The sequence below is a fragment of the Ctenocephalides felis genome, unplaced genomic scaffold, assembly GCF_003426905.1.
Source record: "Ctenocephalides felis isolate EL2017-DRISC unplaced genomic scaffold, ASM342690v1 CF-g0.4_SCAFFOLD_03571, whole genome shotgun sequence".
NCBI lineage: Eukaryota > Metazoa > Arthropoda > Insecta > Siphonaptera > Pulicidae > Ctenocephalides > Ctenocephalides felis.
Window position 1 is genome coordinate 13,750,773 of NW_020539725.1, and position 16,589 is coordinate 13,767,361.

Consider the following 16,589-nt stretch of genomic DNA (forward strand, 5'->3'; position numbering starts at 1 on the left):
AATAATAACAAATTTAAATACAAATATTTAGACTGTTTTATGAATAATGATAAAACAAACAGTGAACAAATTAAAATGAGATGAAAAAGTCTTACTTAAGATGATAAATAATATATCATATAACAAAAATTTTTATTTCCAAAAATCCTTCCAAGGATTAAATTTACCTTCTGAAGAAATTTCTTTCCAAGGATTAGGTGGGTACATAAAGGCAGCATTTTGTATTTGTTCATTTATATCTTCATCTTCATTGAAAGGAAAAGTACCACTTAAACTCACATAAATTATCACACCAACGCTCCACATATCAAGAGATCTGTTATACCCTTTGTTTCTCAAAACCTCAGGCGCTTTTTGGAAATAAGAAAGCAAGTCAAGTTATTAATTTATAGTAATATCAATGCAATTCTATTTTCTAAAACATAAAAAATAGACTATTCTAGATATACACTTTAATTGTTTATTGAAATTTCTATATTTAAAAAATTACTGCGAATCGACATTAATAAAAGTATAAGAATAAATATTATCATTATAATTGTTCCTTATGATCAATTTTAGAATATTCAGGCTTTAGCCCTGAAGTTATTATTGTAAACACAATTTGCTCCGATTTTGTTATCCATATTAAACCAAATTCATCAGTAAAATGTTTATTTTTATAGTTGGAATTAAAATTTAGTTAAGATACAAAATAATTTGATTCTGTACATTTTCTTACCTAAATAAGCTGGCGTACCAACTACTGATCTGCGGAATGACTTTTCACCAATAATTCTGGCAAAACCAAAATCACATAACTTCACTTGAGGAAAATCGCTATCCGATGACAAGAGTACGTTTTCTGGTTTCAAATCGCAATGCACAATGTTTTTGCTGTGTAAATGCTTTAGTGCTATTAAAATCTGAAAAAAAAATAACAATGAATTACTATTAAATATTTTCATAATAAAAATCAATAAAACAGTTATATCGTATTAGTAAATACAATCATAAAAAATCTGTGTGAAATTATTACTAAATTAACGTGGCAATTAATCCCAAACCTGTGTTATAAGAAATTTAGTGATCCTTTCACTCAATCTTCCCTTTTCATGTGATAATATCATCTCGAGCATATCTCCTTTCAGCTTCTCCATGACGACGAATATTCTTTCAGGTGTCTCAAACATTCTTTCCAAATTAACAACACCTTGATGTGATAAGTTCTGTAAAATTGCTACTTCATTTTTGAGTTGGGCTTCTTGTTTTGTAGGAAACCGCAGTTTGTCAATTACTTTGATAGCAACAGCACGTTGTGTACGACGGTGAAGACCTAATACAAAAGTAGCATTATTTTACAAATCATTATTGCAACTAGTGACAAAACACTTAGGTTTTTGAACGTTATGAATGAACAAATCTGGATTTAATAAAATCATATGTATGTATAACAATATATAACTTAAAACAAAAAGTTGTTATTAGGGATATGATATTAGTGTAATCTTATTGTAGCTTGACGATTTAAACATTCATAATAAGCTGATAAAAAATATAATTCAAAATTGAAACTAGTGGGGTGTATGGCATCGTGCCTTAAGGCAAATTACTGGAACTTCCCGTACCGTAACGAAATGTTCGAGGAATACTGAATGTTTTCAAATAGATTATTATTAACATTCTAACATTATCTAATATTTATAAGAATTATATAAACTGAATTGCAAAGTTGAAATTATTTGTTTAAAGTATATTAGAACTATAGTCAGAATTAAAAATAAAATCTGAATTATTTTCGATATACAATTTTTTTTTCATTAAAAAAAAAAAGTTGAAACAATTTTTTTTCCAAAATCAATTATTTTGTTAAGACAAGAAGAAAGTTTTATGAATCATTTAAATCGGACGGTTAGTTCTCTCAAAAATTGCCATTTTTTACACATTTAGCTCCGTATCTTCGAAATGGCTGGGCCTGCCTTTGCCAAAAACTAGTAAACACTTTTCCCAATCATTACTAATTGAATGTTTTTTAGATCATTCAAATCGGATGCTTCGTTCTCTCAAGAACTTGATTTCTATTTTCTGCACTCTTTGCTCTTTATCTCCATAACTGCTGGACCTGCCTTTGCCAAAAACTAATCAGGGCATCTCCCTATCAATAGGAATCGAATGTTTTTGAACCATTCAAATCGGTTGATCCGTGCGCCAAAAAACCTGACTGGAATTTGTATCCATACATACATACACACACACAACCATTTTTTCTGAGGTATGCCAAAATGTTCAGAAACCTTCAAAACGTCGAGAAATGTAAAAATTTTCAATTTCGATTTTCGGCGCATTACAATAACTTACCCTGGGGGAAGTTAAAGAACATTTTTTAATTTCATTATTCTAGAATTTATTAAAATAAGTCATTGAATTTTCTATATCAGCATATTAAGCTAGATTTTATCTGCTGATTCGATTATATAAAGAAATAAATTTAAATAAGTACTAAATTTTATAATACTGGGTTCGAATCAAGTTGGCAAATTTACCTAAAGTGCACCATATAAAGTAATTATATATCTTTGAAATCACATCTACATGAGTATGAGATGTTAATTTTTATATATTTTATAGAATTCTCTAATAAATGAGAACATTCAATAGCATATGTATTAAGATGTAGCAAATATAAACAATTACCTCCATAAACAATTCCAAATTGTCCAGATCCCAAGACATCATCAGGAAATATTTGATATAATTGACTCATGTCCGTAATCCTTTCTTCTGGTTCTCCAGTTACATCGGATTCTGGAATAATCAAAAGTAGCAATAAAAAACTACTATAACTGTTTCTTGTAAATTATTTTTTTCTTTCCCTACGTTTTTTTATATATTTTTAATTTTCTAACATAAATTATGTATTAAATTTTTGAAAAAAAAAAATTTCAAATTACTTAACAAGTTACATAAGATATTTATATATTGTATAAAAGAGAATAATAAAAAAATATATAGTTTTAAGAAAATCATTATAAACTCACTTGAAGTGTTAGTGACTGGCATTAGAGCTTGCCTAATAGTTGTCTCCCAGCTTTTGGCTAAATATGCACCAATTCCGCTATCAGGAGGTGGCAGTGTCAATTCAGTCGGCCCGTCTTTTAGGTCGAACATCGGGTCTTGGCCAACAAAGTAATCTATATTTACGGTACGCAACTCGAAGCAATGCATCAAGTCTAAATTAAGAAATTTCCACGTTAACTCATTTGATAACAAATAAAATTGTATGGAGAAGGTACTACTGACATAGTACTAAATTGTTAATTTATATATTCAAAGATTTAAATAATATTAATAAAATCAATAATGAAACCGGAAATAATTGTAAGGATCGCATCCATGATTATTAATTTAAAACATCCTCAAAGTAAGCAGATTTGTAAATATATATGCAAAATTAAAAGAGTTTGTGTGAATATTTGAATATCGCTAATTATTTACCTCCTTTCAAATTCCTAGCTTGATTAATGGCGATGATTTCGTTTAAAGCAATTTCTTTGTAGTATTTTGAACCTTGGTCGGATACAAATAATGTTATAGATTTTGGATCCAGTCGCCAATAATGTCGCCTTATCTGTAAATAAAAAAAATAAATGCTAATTATATTCTACACTTACATTGATTGCAACTTTATATTAGTGCCATGTAAATATTTTACCATCTAGCTTGCTAAGGATATCTAACATAGCAATTTATCTCTTTAATCAGTGACTCAAACGTTATGGTTTAAGAAGAGTTTCGGTATTGCAAAACACTTAGAAAAACGTAGATTTGCTGTAGCCCCTGTGGCCTAATGGATAAGGCATCGGCCTCCTAAGCCGGGGATTGTGGGTTCGAGTCCCACCAGGGGTACTGTTCCTTTTTTACACAGTTCTATATTTAAATGCCTTTGATACAACCTACCCTTGCTATCAAGGTGAACAGCATGCAGCCCCTGTGGCCTAATGGATAAGGCATCGGCCTCCTAAGCCGGGGATTGTGGGTTCGAGTCCCACCAGGGGTACTGTTCCTTTTTTACACAGTTCTATATTTAAATGCCTTTGATACAACCTACCCTTGCTATCAAGGTGAACAGCATGCAGCCCCTGTGGCCTAATGGATAAGGCATCGGCCTCCTAAGCCGGGGATTGTGGGTTCGAGTCCCACCAGGGGTACTGTTCCTTTTTTACACAGTTCTATATTTAAATGCCTTTGATACAACCTAGCTATGCTATCAAGGTGAACAGCATGCAGCCCCTGTTGGCTAATGGATAAGGCATCGGCCTCCTAAGCCGGGGATTGTGGGTTCGAGTCCCACCAGGGGTACTGTTCCTTTTTTACACAGTTCTATATTTAAATGCCTTCAATACAACCTACCCTTGCTATCAAGGTGAACAGCAGGCAGCCCCTGTGGCCTAATGGATAAGGCATCGGCCTCCTAAGCCGGGGATTGTGGGTTCGAGTCCCACCAGGGGTACTGTTCCTTTTTTACACAGTTCTATATTTAAATGCCTTTGATATAACCTAGCTATGCTATCAAGGTGAACAGCATGCAGCCCCTGTGGCCTAATGGATAAGGCATCGGACTCCTAAGCCGGGGATTGTGGGTTCGAGTCCCACCAGGGGTACTGTTCCTTTTTTACACGGTTGTATCAAAATTATTTAAATATAAAATCCTGCAAAAAATTAAATGTACCCCTGGTGGGACTCGAACCCACAATCCCCGGCTTAGGAGGCCGATGCCTTATCCATTAGGCCACAGGGGCTGCATGCGACAGACCTTATTCAGACTTGTTGAAAAGTTAAGAAATGTTCCGCCTCTATAAATCTAATAAACATTTAAAAATCAAATCATTCAAATCACTTATCAAACAGATAAATTTAATATGAATGGCTTAAAAATTTAAACTTTCTATAAAAAAGTACAATTTTCAATAATTTGTACATGAATATAACATTTTACGAGCAAAACCTAGCTCAATTAAATGTTCAAGTTCAATATTTAATATTAAAATGACTATTAATAAATATTTTAAAATTTATTTAAAATACAGTATTCATGTCCAATTTAACAAAAAAAAAAATCTTAAATTACATAAAATAGCACAAATCTTAATAAGTTTTAAATATAAAAGTATTCACTATTTAAATTATTTTAAATTCAATAATAAGAATTGTATATAAAACGCAATACAACAAAATAAAACAAATGAGTTTTAAATTGCATTTAGTTGTTAAGGAACAAAATGTATTCAATAAATTAGTATTGTGTTGTTTGTAATTGAATAAACTAGAATTGTTTGCTTATAACTGGTTTATTAATATTAATAATATATAACTTATTTTGTACTAAAAAAAAATTAGTAACCCTAATAAACTAGAATTGTTAGCTTATAACTGGTTTATTAATATTAATAATATATATTAACAATAAGCGTTACGCATATACATATACAAGTCTATCTATGAACTCTTAATACTCAATTTTTCTCATATTATTTTTAGTTTATAATTTGTACACTTTAAAATGTAATTATATTTTATTATTGTCTTGGGCGTTGAATAAATAAATAAATAACTTATTTTGTACTAAAGAAAAAAAAATTTAGTACCCCTGGTGGGACTCGAACCCACAGTCCCCGGCTTAGGAGGCCGATGCCTTATCCATTAGGCCACAGGGGCCTTGACGTGAAAAACGTTTTAGCAACATGTATGGGGAAAAAAACCTAAACACGCGTTCAATAAACTCTAACGTGCTTAATAATAAAATCCAGTATTTTAGTAAAGATTAACGCATTAATTTTCAATATTATAATTTTCACTTTTTTTTGCAAATGATTTGGTTCAGTTTCATTGTGAAATAAAACTTTGCTTTGAATATTTTCCAAAAATGTAATCAATAACTGGATGTAAGAACTAAAAGTAATTTAATAACTGATGTGATTGTGCAGGACTAGACTAAATAATTATTTTTCAGTTGTGTGTTTGAAAATAGTTTAGGCAAACGGTTATAATTATTAAATGGTCCTGAATAAGACTAAGAAAACATAGATCTTCTAATTCAATGTAAGGTCTATACTAAAAAAGCTTCATTAATGTGGAACATATCGAAAACAAGTCACTATCATAAATAACTTTATGAATAAGCATTCGATTAATAATTATTATATATATTAAATAATATATTAAAAACAATAAAAAAATTAAATGCTTAGTGGTCTGATTACAAAAATTCAAGATGATTATATGGTTGCATATGCAACCATATATAATCATTATTTATTTATCATTATTTTTATTAAAAGATTTGCAGTTTTTTAAATAGGTCTTAATACTTTCATCTTTTTGGTTGTCCAATATATTTAAAAAAAAACATTTTGATAGTGATATTTATCAATTTAAAAGTTTTGCTCACCGTTTTATCCTTATTTGTGAAATGAACCAGCCAGCCTTCTTTGATGGCCCTACCATCGCGCCGTTTCGTGTGTTTTACTGATTGAACTACGCGCATCAGAGGGATGTTTGCACTGCTGGGCACCGAAGAAAGGCTTAAATTTAAACAAAAATAATAAAAACAGCGAATTAATTGTCGTTTCAAAGTTTTTCTACAGTATAAACTTATCAACACAGTTTGAAATGTTAGTAATATTTTTTTAATCTATCTTTAATACCTTGAAGGAATAGAAGGAGTCTTATCAGGTCCACTATCATAATCCGGTATCCTGTCAGTGTTATTACCCAGATATTGAGGAACATCTGCTTCATCCATAAAATTAACAAGTGTTCCTATAGCTGGCCCATCTTTTTCATCAAAATCATCCCTGATTAATGAATCTCTATCGCTACTGGCATTGCTGCTATCTAAGTTTTCGGTAAGATCTGATGAATTAAGAAATAGATTTTATACAAATGTAAAATAAAATTATGAATTACAATTTCTAAATTATAAAGTAATTTAATAATATATATTATGTTTATAGCTTTAATGCAAAATGCTATTTAAGCAGATGTTTGGGAAAGATGATTGCAATAACATTGATAATAAAGTTTAAAGTACCTATACAAATTTTGTGAGATATTGTACTAAAGTGATTGATTAAATTAAATGTTCAGGAGTAGGAAGTGCTAATGCTCTTATGATCAATAATTTTCAGTATTTTCTCTGTAAATATTCCTTTCATTAATATTATTATCATTGTTTTCATCGTAGCATTAATTTTAAGTACCTTTTACGTATCATAATCTCTCAGTATGTAAGTGAATATACTTTTTTTTATTGTATTTTCATTACACAAGCAATTTCCCTTATTTGATGACAATTAGATGTAACAAATTCAATTACTACAAAAAACAAAAACATATATCTTTAAATTGTTTATAAACAGAAAAATCCATCATTTTGCCTTAAACCATCTCACAAACCGCTAGTTTCATCAGTTGACACTTTCAGTATACACTAGATAACTTGAATTTAATCAAAACTAGTAGAATTTACTAACCTGGCAAAATAGGATTTTCTCCAGCACAATCCTTGGCTACCTTGCTGACGCACTTCTTGTGCGCATTGAAATGACAATCTCGACACTGGACACCTTGTTTGAACAGACCATGTAGAAGTTTTCTACATTGTTGGCACTGCGTAGGCCTGGTGTATGTGTGCAGAACAAAAGTATGTGGTATACCAATCCTGCTATAACTACCAGTCTGGACTGTTGCCACAACATTGTTCTGACAATTAGTTGATCTTGGGACTACAAAAGACCCCGCCTAAAATATAAATTATATAAAATATAAAAAATAGTATAGATCATACAAAAAACAATTTTTTATCAAATTTCAATATTTTTTTAAATGCATGAATGTATAAGATCACCTTTAATCAAATAAATAAACAAGCAGCCCTATAAAGCATTAATATATAATACTAAATTACAACAAAAATATATAACGAGTTAGGTTATTAAGTATCAAAATCGGTATTGCGAAGTTTAAAAGTAGAAATGGAATTGATACAAAATATTTTTATGGTTACGAAAGTATAAAAATGATAAGTAATCTGCTTAAATTAGAACTGTTTCAATGTAGCGCCGTAAAAATTAAAAGAAATGTTTAGAATGTGCAAATATTTTCTTTGAATCAATTTGTTTTATTTTTTATAGTACTGATTTTTCATACAAATTGGAATTATTGTATAAGGCTATAATGTAATAAATGAAAAATAATAATATTTTATTTATTATTAGGCTTTAATATACCATAAATGCAATTTTATATATTATAGTAGAAAGCCAATATTGTCTTTCTACAATAAAAAGCATATGAAGCTAAATAATACATATATTTATTCAGTACTATATAAAAATACAACAATAATAATAAAATTAATATAATTTTAAATAAATAATGATAAATTAAAACAAAATAATAAAATCATATAGTAAAACTTAAGTATCGTAAACACTAATAAATAATAATTAAGTACGTAGACCTTTTCAAGAAAATAATTATCAAAATAATATTAATAAACCTTTATAACAAATTATGATGAGTATGTTTCTTGTTTAAAAGCCCATGTCAAGAGTATTATTCGATTAAAATCTATATATAAAAAATTTACCTTATCATTATCTATACTAAAATTATCCACAACCAAGTATTAATAAACAAGGAAGTATTTTTATTCATATTTAAAATAATCATCATTATTCCCTTCTACCTATCACCAGTATATATTATAATAAAACTATTAGCCTTAACTAATATTGGTTTAATATTTCTAAAAAATGGACGGATATGTTTTATTCTATTTTCTAAACCTATTTTCAATAGATCACAGTTTCATGTCGAACACTCACAATTATTGTCATATAATATAAATTTTGTTAAATATCCTCTGATATCAAATCATTATTTAAAAAGTGATCAAAATTCTATAAAAGATTTCAGAATTAAAGTATTGGATGTGTGCTTCATCTATATCTATTTTTCAATTAATAATATCATTCATCAATTGTTGCATTTTCCTCACCAAATGGTTGGCACCAGATCCAATATTCTGGTCATTGGTGGCACTGGTGAGTTGGCATTGATCGTCAGTGGTGCTATTGAGGGAACCACTGCTGCCGCCTTGTGAACCAGACGTGCAGAAGGGGGTTTGACTGTTGCGACGTTGCTGTTGTGGGTGTTGATTGATAGTGGCAGTGCAATTGTTGGGAACTTTTACCGCACAACGTTTATGATAGTTCAAATTGCAACCTAAATACAAAATCAAAATATTATAATACCATTGATGCTATCACATTTTAAATATAAGTTACATGTACAAATTAAATAGAATTATATCAAATTTTAATACCTTCACATTTAAGGCCTTGTCGCACTAAACCAAATAACATCTCCCCGCAAAAATCACAGAAAGCAGGTGATCTATAAGAGTTTACGACCAAGTGATGAGGTTTTTGAACAGGGTTGCTCTGTGATTCATTTCGACTATTTATAAATTGTGCTAAAATAGAAAAAAAATTATAATAATCATGAATTTACACATATCTTGTATTAATTATACTATTAATGTAACATTGTGAAAAAATTATTAATAATTATATATTTATGCAGTATTTATTGCAGATCAAGTTAATAATTCTTCAAGTTTCTTAGTTTTAATATTAATATGTTATTAGTCATTAAGTAAATAATCAATGTAAAAATTAATAATCAAATTATCAAGGTAATAGAATTAATATTAATAGAAGGTTAGAATCAACTTTTTTCTGAAAAATTAAATATAAGAAACAAAATACAATTTATAGAAATCATCAATATTTAGTTTAATTACAAAAAATGAAGTTTTTGATAGTCTACGCATCTTACTATCTTTGAATATTCTATTTTTGAAAATATTTATTCAATTATTGAAATATTTTTGTCCACAATAATCTATTTTAGAGCAGATGACTAAATATATACATCATTATCAAGTATATAAATATACTTACGATTTGCACTCAGAACTATTTCGACAAGTGCTTCATCTGTGATATCTGTTGCTGAGTTTATTAATTTCAAGCAATTTGGACTACTATATTCATGTCTGAAGAGTAATAATCGATCACCTAATCGATTTATACCATTATCGGGTAACTAAAATAAACACGATGAGAAGTTAGAAATGTTTATAGATTTATTTGTAGCATTAATTAAAATATTATATTTACCTTTGAAGCTATGAAATCACATGCAAACTCTTTTAGTGTTTTTAAGGTCAGTAATTTTACAGGCACTGTCACAGTATCTCTTATTAGACCAAATTGGAACATAAAGGTGACATCTTGGCAATCCATATTAATCTAAGAAGAACATTGGATTATTGTAAGAATCTAACAAGAAATTCTTGCAAAAAAATATAGAAATACTAATAATAATAATAGATCAAGATGTGAATTCGTAATAGCACTAATGAAACAACTATATAATCTGTTTACTATTGTAACTGTAAAATCGCTAAAGATTACTTTTAAGCTATATTTATGAAAAATTAGTACTTACATTGACTTTTACAAATAAGAATGTGCAATACAAATTTTTCTCTGTATCATGAATATTTTATGAATTGCTACATAATCGAAGTTTCAATAATATATCAGTTAAGTAAACATTTATAAATCAAGTTAGCAGTGAAATATTCTTAAACTTTCTAATTTTCATTAACGTTTTAAATGTAATAAATAATTCGATGACGTTTATTATGATATACAGTTATTCTGTACAACACACCTGTAATACGTGAAAAAACTAATACGGTAGAAAAATTCTCTCCCAAAGAACTTCCATAAGATTCACTGATGAATTTCACAATGTTGTTTACAAATTGTAAACATAATGTAATCTTTATATAATATAAAACGATAAAAAGTTTGCTTTTGCTTTTATTGCACCGCAAATGTTAGGAAGACTGATCGTAAACTGTCAGATTTCGTGCAGTGTTGCCACTGACGAGTAATGGGATTCGAGGGGCGTGACTATCTTTCGGTTGACGTTTTATCCGAGAGATATTTGAAATTATTTTTTAATATAATATAAATAAACTAGTGGTGTACCTATGGCATCGTGCCTTAAGACAAATTGCTGGAACCTCACGTACCAAAAATATTTTTTTTAAAATAAGATTAATTTTTTTTAAACTTTGGAAAAATTATAGATTTTGGGGAAATTTTAAGTTTTTGAGAAAAAAAATTGACATTTTTGAAAAAAATGCTTTTTAACTTCCCGAAGGAGAAGTTTATGTTTTCATCAAAAAATCCGATTCGCTAATTTTATGTTTTCTCGACGTTGAAACTGAAAAAGCCATTCTGAATCGAATGAGACCAAATTTGGAAAAAGTATGTGTGTGTGTGTGTGTGTGTGTATGCGAACAGATTTTTTGCCGTAAATCGACGTTTTCTCGAAAACGGCTGGACCGATTTCAAAAATTTAAAAGCCATTCGATGTATCTCGACGAGAACTACTGTTTGTCAGTTTTGTGCGACGATCGGCCAAGCCGTTTCTTTATAAATGGCAGAAAAGTGAAAAAATTTTCGTCTACGTTTTAGCCCGCAATTCTGAATCGATTTTGAAAATTCAAAAACCGTTCGAAAGATATTGGTTGGAAATCGTGCTGATTAGTTTTTGGTAGAGATCGGCCGGGCCGTTTTCTTGTAATAAAGTTTTTTAAAAAAAATTTTCGACGATTTTTATGATTATTTTTTTGACGATAGATACCATAGTCTTCTAGATCATACTAAAATATTACGGCCCTACGACAACTGGTTCAGCTTTAAAAATTCGTCAAAGTTTGCAAAAATCAGTATGGTCTTTTTGGCATTTGTCAAAATTAGACTTTTGATCGACAAAAACGCCTGAACCGATTTTAGAAATTTAAAAGCCATTTGATGTATTTCGGTGAGGACTATCGTTTGTCAGTTTTGTGCAACGATCTGACAAGCCGTTTCTTTGTAATTCGAAAAAAAAGTGTTAAACTTTTCGTCCACATTTAAGCTCATCCTACCGAACCGATTTTAAAAAATCAAAAACTGTTCGAAAGATATTAGTTGGGAATGGTACTGATTAATTTTAGGTGAAAATCTACCAAGCCGTTTTCTTGTAATTAATTGTTGAAAAAAAAGAGTGCGCGTAAGGATCACACGCGATTGAAGTAAAACTTTTAATATTGTATGAGTAGGCAATTAAGATAAAAATAAAAAAAACATCATATTTGAATTTTAAAAATCATCTTTTAATAATCATATAACATCAATAATAATAAGATCTCCTGAGCATCGGCACAGCTGTCCTACTGATATCAAGAGTTTGAATATGATGTGAAGCTTTCTTCCTAATTTTGTTACCTATCTTACCGGGAAATTCAAACCATAAACGTAGAAGTTCATCATCATCGCCACGTTCTATGTACACTAATTTTCCCACACAACCATTAGCTAAGCCATCACTTACATCAATATTAGTTGTTATTATGTAAAATTTATTCAGAACTAAAATTATTTCATACGGCAAAGCCCCGGTATCAATAACCGATTTTTTTGAAACTGCTGACGAATGTATGATTGTTGATCTGTCGCATGGCAACCTACATAAATATCCGTGGCAGTAGATATTATTTTGTCTTCAACGAGATTCAATATAAATTTATTATATTCCATGGCACATTTATTCTCTAAGAAAAGTCTTATTCCATGAGGACATAATACAGCAATAAAAAAACGTGATTCAATTAATGCAAGTTCATATAGGGTTTAGCGCTCGACTTACGCATGACATGACGGGAGTGGATACTCGCGACATCAGCGCTTACGGCGTCGTAGTGTTCAACTACACGTTGGCATTTTCGTTGCATTTGTACGGATTTACACCCGTGTCGCGCCTAAAAATTTTTACACCCATATCGCGCCTAAAGAAGTTTTACTTCAAAAAATTTAAGCCGATTTTCATGGAACTTTTTTGGCGATATACATCATGGACTTATAGAACTTACTGTAATATTACGGCCTAACGACAAGTAGTTTAATTTTACAAATTCGTCAAAGTTTGCTAAAATTATTATCGTTTTTTTAAAGTAGGATTGATGAAGTATATTATTTACACATTTTTTTGATTAAGTCGATTATTTACACATATCGGGAAGTTCATGTAACTTGCCTCAAGGCTAAATACCAAACCAACTAGTTCTTTAAATATTTTGGAAATTTTGAACATTTTTTCAAAGCAATCGTACTGCTTTAGCTGCATAAAGACGAAATATTGAAGCGCCTAACGGACAAACGATGTTACGGAAACCATAGAAGTGTAAACAAAATTGATACATATTATTAAAATCTCCATAAAATATCTGATAATTTGATGTGCATATGTCTAATGATATTTTTTGACCGCCAAATGGCTTTTTTTACTATTTTTACTAGATCTCCGAAACCGCTAGACCTGCCTCCTCAAAAATTTAATCAGTTCTTCATCTTGTCATTACAAGTGAAATGTTTTTTGAACTATTCAAATCGGACGCTCCGTTCTCTTAAAAACTGAGTTACCGTTTTCGGCACTTTTTGCCCCGTATCTTTGGAACAGCTAGACCTGCCTTTGCCAAAAACTAATCAGCACGTCTTCTTATCAGTAGAAATGAAATGTTTTTTAAATCATTCATCGGTTAATCGGTGTTCCCAAAATGGTCGACAAAAATTTGTATCCGCATACACACGCACACACACACATACATTCATTGTTTACAAGGTATGCGAAATGTTCAGAAACTTTTGAAACGTAAAGATATATAAAAACTTTCATTTTCGATTTTTTGCGGTTACTATAACTTACCCTACAGGAAGTTAATAAATAATATAATTGCTTATAAATACATTTGAAATATATATGCTATAGATTTTGTTTTAAAATAAATTAAACAATAATTTATTTACACGTTTTTTATATGTAAAATATATTTTTAGGCACGTTAATTTACATTAATACTCTATATTAAAATATTAAATATAACCAGATGTAGGTGACATTTTTCCTTAAGACAAGTAGCAAAAACTTCTTGATATGTGTAAATAATCTACATAAGCAATAATAATTGATTTACTATTTCTAACTTTTGGTAGGGTAAGTTTTTATAGTAATCGCAAAGAAATCGTGATTTTTTTTTATAACTTTACGTTTCAAAATTTCTGAACATTTTCAGACTGCCTTAGGAATAATTAATGTAAGTGTGTGTAAGTGCGGATAAAAAATTTCGTCGACGATTTCGGGAACACGCATCAACCAAGTTAAATTAAAAAAACATAGACTTGTATTGATGAAACAAAGAACTGATTACATTTATAAAAAGGCCGGATCAGTTTTAAAAAATACCATTTAGCGGTCAAAAATGATCATTAGACATATGCACAACAAGTTATCAGATAATATCATAGAGATTTTGATAATGAGATACAAATTTTGTTTATATGTTTACTCGTTTCGTACTAATGTATCCGCTAAATTGCGACGCGACGCTAACGCGCTTCGATATTTTGTCTCTAAAACAGCTACACTGCGCGATTGCATGGAAAGAAATTTAAATTTTCAAAAAATTAAACCATACGAAAAAAGTCTAAATTTTCAAAAGTCAAATTTCTTCAAACATTTCAAAATTCTTAAAAATTTAAATTAAAAAAAATAATAATTTTCGGTACGGGACGTTCGAGCAATAAGCCTTAAGGCACAATTTTGATGAAACTTTGTATAACGAAGGATTTCATAAACTGAATAAAACACTAGAATATTATAGGCCTACGATAAGCGGTAGAATAATAAAAAGTCCAATCAAATTCCAATTCGAAATCTATAGGCGATTCTAATCAGAATCTATGCCGAGCATTTGTCATATGACAAAATGCTACTTAAAAAAGTTCATTAAGACGATAAACCTTATAACTGTAAAAATATTCATCAAAATAGTAATTTTTCCTAAAAAATTAATTACCGAAAAACGGCCCGGCCGATCTTTACCAAAAACTAATTATACGATCCCCAACTGTCTTTTGAACGGTTGTTAAATTTTGTTAACTAGGTGTAAGTGACTTACAAATAATCGACATAATCAATAACAATTGATTTAGTAACTTTTAAAATTGTGTTGATAGAATTCTGAAAGTTTAACTAAGCTCATTATTTACCCTTTCAATAACCGATTATCAAAATGGGTTTAGGATTTTTTCCAAAAACATGGGTAAAATTGTTTGTAGGTTACAGCCAGTTCCAAAAAACGATTCGGCCGATCGTTTCACAAAACTAATCAACACGCGTTCTTATAGAATTCCATGGAATGGGTTTTAAATTTTTGAAATCGGTTCAGTAATTTTCGTCAAAGCGTCAATTATACTTTTTTCAATTTTGGCCTAAAACAATTTCAAATGACTTGAAACGGCGAGATATCATAAATTGCGACGTCTGATTTTCTCGGGAAAACACAAAACTTCTCCTTCGGGAATACCATATATGTCACTGTTATTTATTAAATAATTGGTGTTCTATTATGTAAATTATATTGCCAATTATATTTATAAATATAAAAAAATCTATTGTTTACGATTATATAATTGCATTGGATCGATCACTTAATTCAATTATATTATTTGATGAATAATGTTATCTAATGAAATGTATATTATCAATATACATATATATATATATAAATGTTTATAATATATATATTAAAATATCTTCATCTTGATTTTTGATTAAACCGATGGGCAAGGCAAGTTTAAGTTTTTGCTAGAAAATCTGTTTTGCTGATATTGTTTTTGTTCGACTTAGTCTGCTTTTAAATCATTCTGAATTGCTTGAGACCTAATTTGAAAAAAAATATGAGTGTGTATAAAGTTTTCTCCAAAAAGGGCTTCTACGATTTCAGAATTTTAAATTTGATAAAAATCGATAATAACCCGCGTTGATTAGTTGTAAGATCGGCCGAGTCGTTTCTTCGCGTTAACAAAAAAAAAAAATGAAAATTGCCTTAAGGAGAAGTAAATAATTTACTAATAAATAAGTAAAATGAATAACTTTCTTCTGAATTATTTATAAAATTGAAATTATATTCAAAGGAGGGAAATTTCATTGTAGTAACCATTTTACACATAATATTTTATATAATATAACTACATAATAATATTTGCATATTGAATTTAAAATATAGAAGCAACAATTTATTTTTTAAATATAGTACTATCGAAGGAAACTTATTTACCTAGTATGTTTCAAACAAAATGTATAGGCACACTATTTTATATGAAGCAAATATGTATTCTATTTGCCCTAATTGTCAAGATACAATTGGTTTGCTCTAAAATCGCTGTTTCAATTTAATTATATTAACTTAAAATTAAAGACCGTCTCATAAAAAATTGTGGAAATATCATACTTCACACATTTGGTTGATGTGTTTGTAATTTTGAATTTAAATTAATATTGATGGAATCAAAATGAATCACAAATTAACAACTATGCTGAATATATGTTTTAACTTTTAACTATTTAAACTTTATTTCTAA

At 29.3% G+C, this 16,589-nt stretch overlaps 1 protein-coding gene and 8 non-coding genes across 9 annotated transcripts in view; 6 read left to right on the forward strand and 3 right to left on the reverse strand.

The window, feature by feature from the left end:
- The window catches only part of LOC113385656 (serine/threonine-protein kinase D1-like), a 15,418-nt gene extending 4,486 nt beyond the window's left edge, over positions 1 to 10,932 (reverse strand). The window contains exons 1-14 of the mRNA XM_026623502.1: positions 10,786 to 10,932; positions 10,227 to 10,358; positions 10,008 to 10,152; positions 9,368 to 9,517; positions 9,041 to 9,267; positions 7,512 to 7,779; positions 6,684 to 6,891; positions 6,428 to 6,560; positions 3,475 to 3,607; positions 3,018 to 3,209; positions 2,674 to 2,784; positions 1,047 to 1,315; positions 722 to 905; positions 168 to 350 (exon numbers count right to left, since the gene is read on the reverse strand). Coding sequence (XP_026479287.1) covers positions 168 to 350; positions 722 to 905; positions 1,047 to 1,315; positions 2,674 to 2,784; positions 3,018 to 3,209; positions 3,475 to 3,607; positions 6,428 to 6,560; positions 6,684 to 6,891; positions 7,512 to 7,779; positions 9,041 to 9,267; positions 9,368 to 9,517; positions 10,008 to 10,152; positions 10,227 to 10,352 — 2,329 coding nt within the window. The 5' untranslated portion in view covers positions 10,353 to 10,358; positions 10,786 to 10,932. The remainder of the gene's footprint in view (positions 1 to 167; positions 351 to 721; positions 906 to 1,046; positions 1,316 to 2,673; positions 2,785 to 3,017; positions 3,210 to 3,474; positions 3,608 to 6,427; positions 6,561 to 6,683; positions 6,892 to 7,511; positions 7,780 to 9,040; positions 9,268 to 9,367; positions 9,518 to 10,007; positions 10,153 to 10,226; positions 10,359 to 10,785) is intronic.
- On the forward strand, positions 3,813 to 3,885 carry Trnar-ccu. The gene has a single exon. It is a non-coding gene; the product is annotated as a tRNA-Arg (tRNA).
- On the forward strand, positions 3,964 to 4,036 carry Trnar-ccu. Its single transcript has one exon. It is a non-coding gene; the product is annotated as a tRNA-Arg (tRNA).
- Trnar-ccu lies at positions 4,115 to 4,187 on the forward strand. The gene has a single exon. It is a non-coding gene; the product is annotated as a tRNA-Arg (tRNA).
- Trnar-ccu lies at positions 4,266 to 4,338 on the forward strand. Its single transcript has one exon. It is a non-coding gene; the product is annotated as a tRNA-Arg (tRNA).
- On the forward strand, positions 4,417 to 4,489 carry Trnar-ccu. The gene has a single exon. It is a non-coding gene; the product is annotated as a tRNA-Arg (tRNA).
- Positions 4,568 to 4,640, forward strand: Trnar-ccu. The gene has a single exon. It is a non-coding gene; the product is annotated as a tRNA-Arg (tRNA).
- On the reverse strand, positions 4,706 to 4,778 carry Trnar-ccu. The gene has a single exon. It is a non-coding gene; the product is annotated as a tRNA-Arg (tRNA).
- On the reverse strand, positions 5,622 to 5,694 carry Trnar-ccu. Its single transcript has one exon. It is a non-coding gene; the product is annotated as a tRNA-Arg (tRNA).
- Positions 10,933 to 16,589: the final 5,657 nt, after the last annotated feature.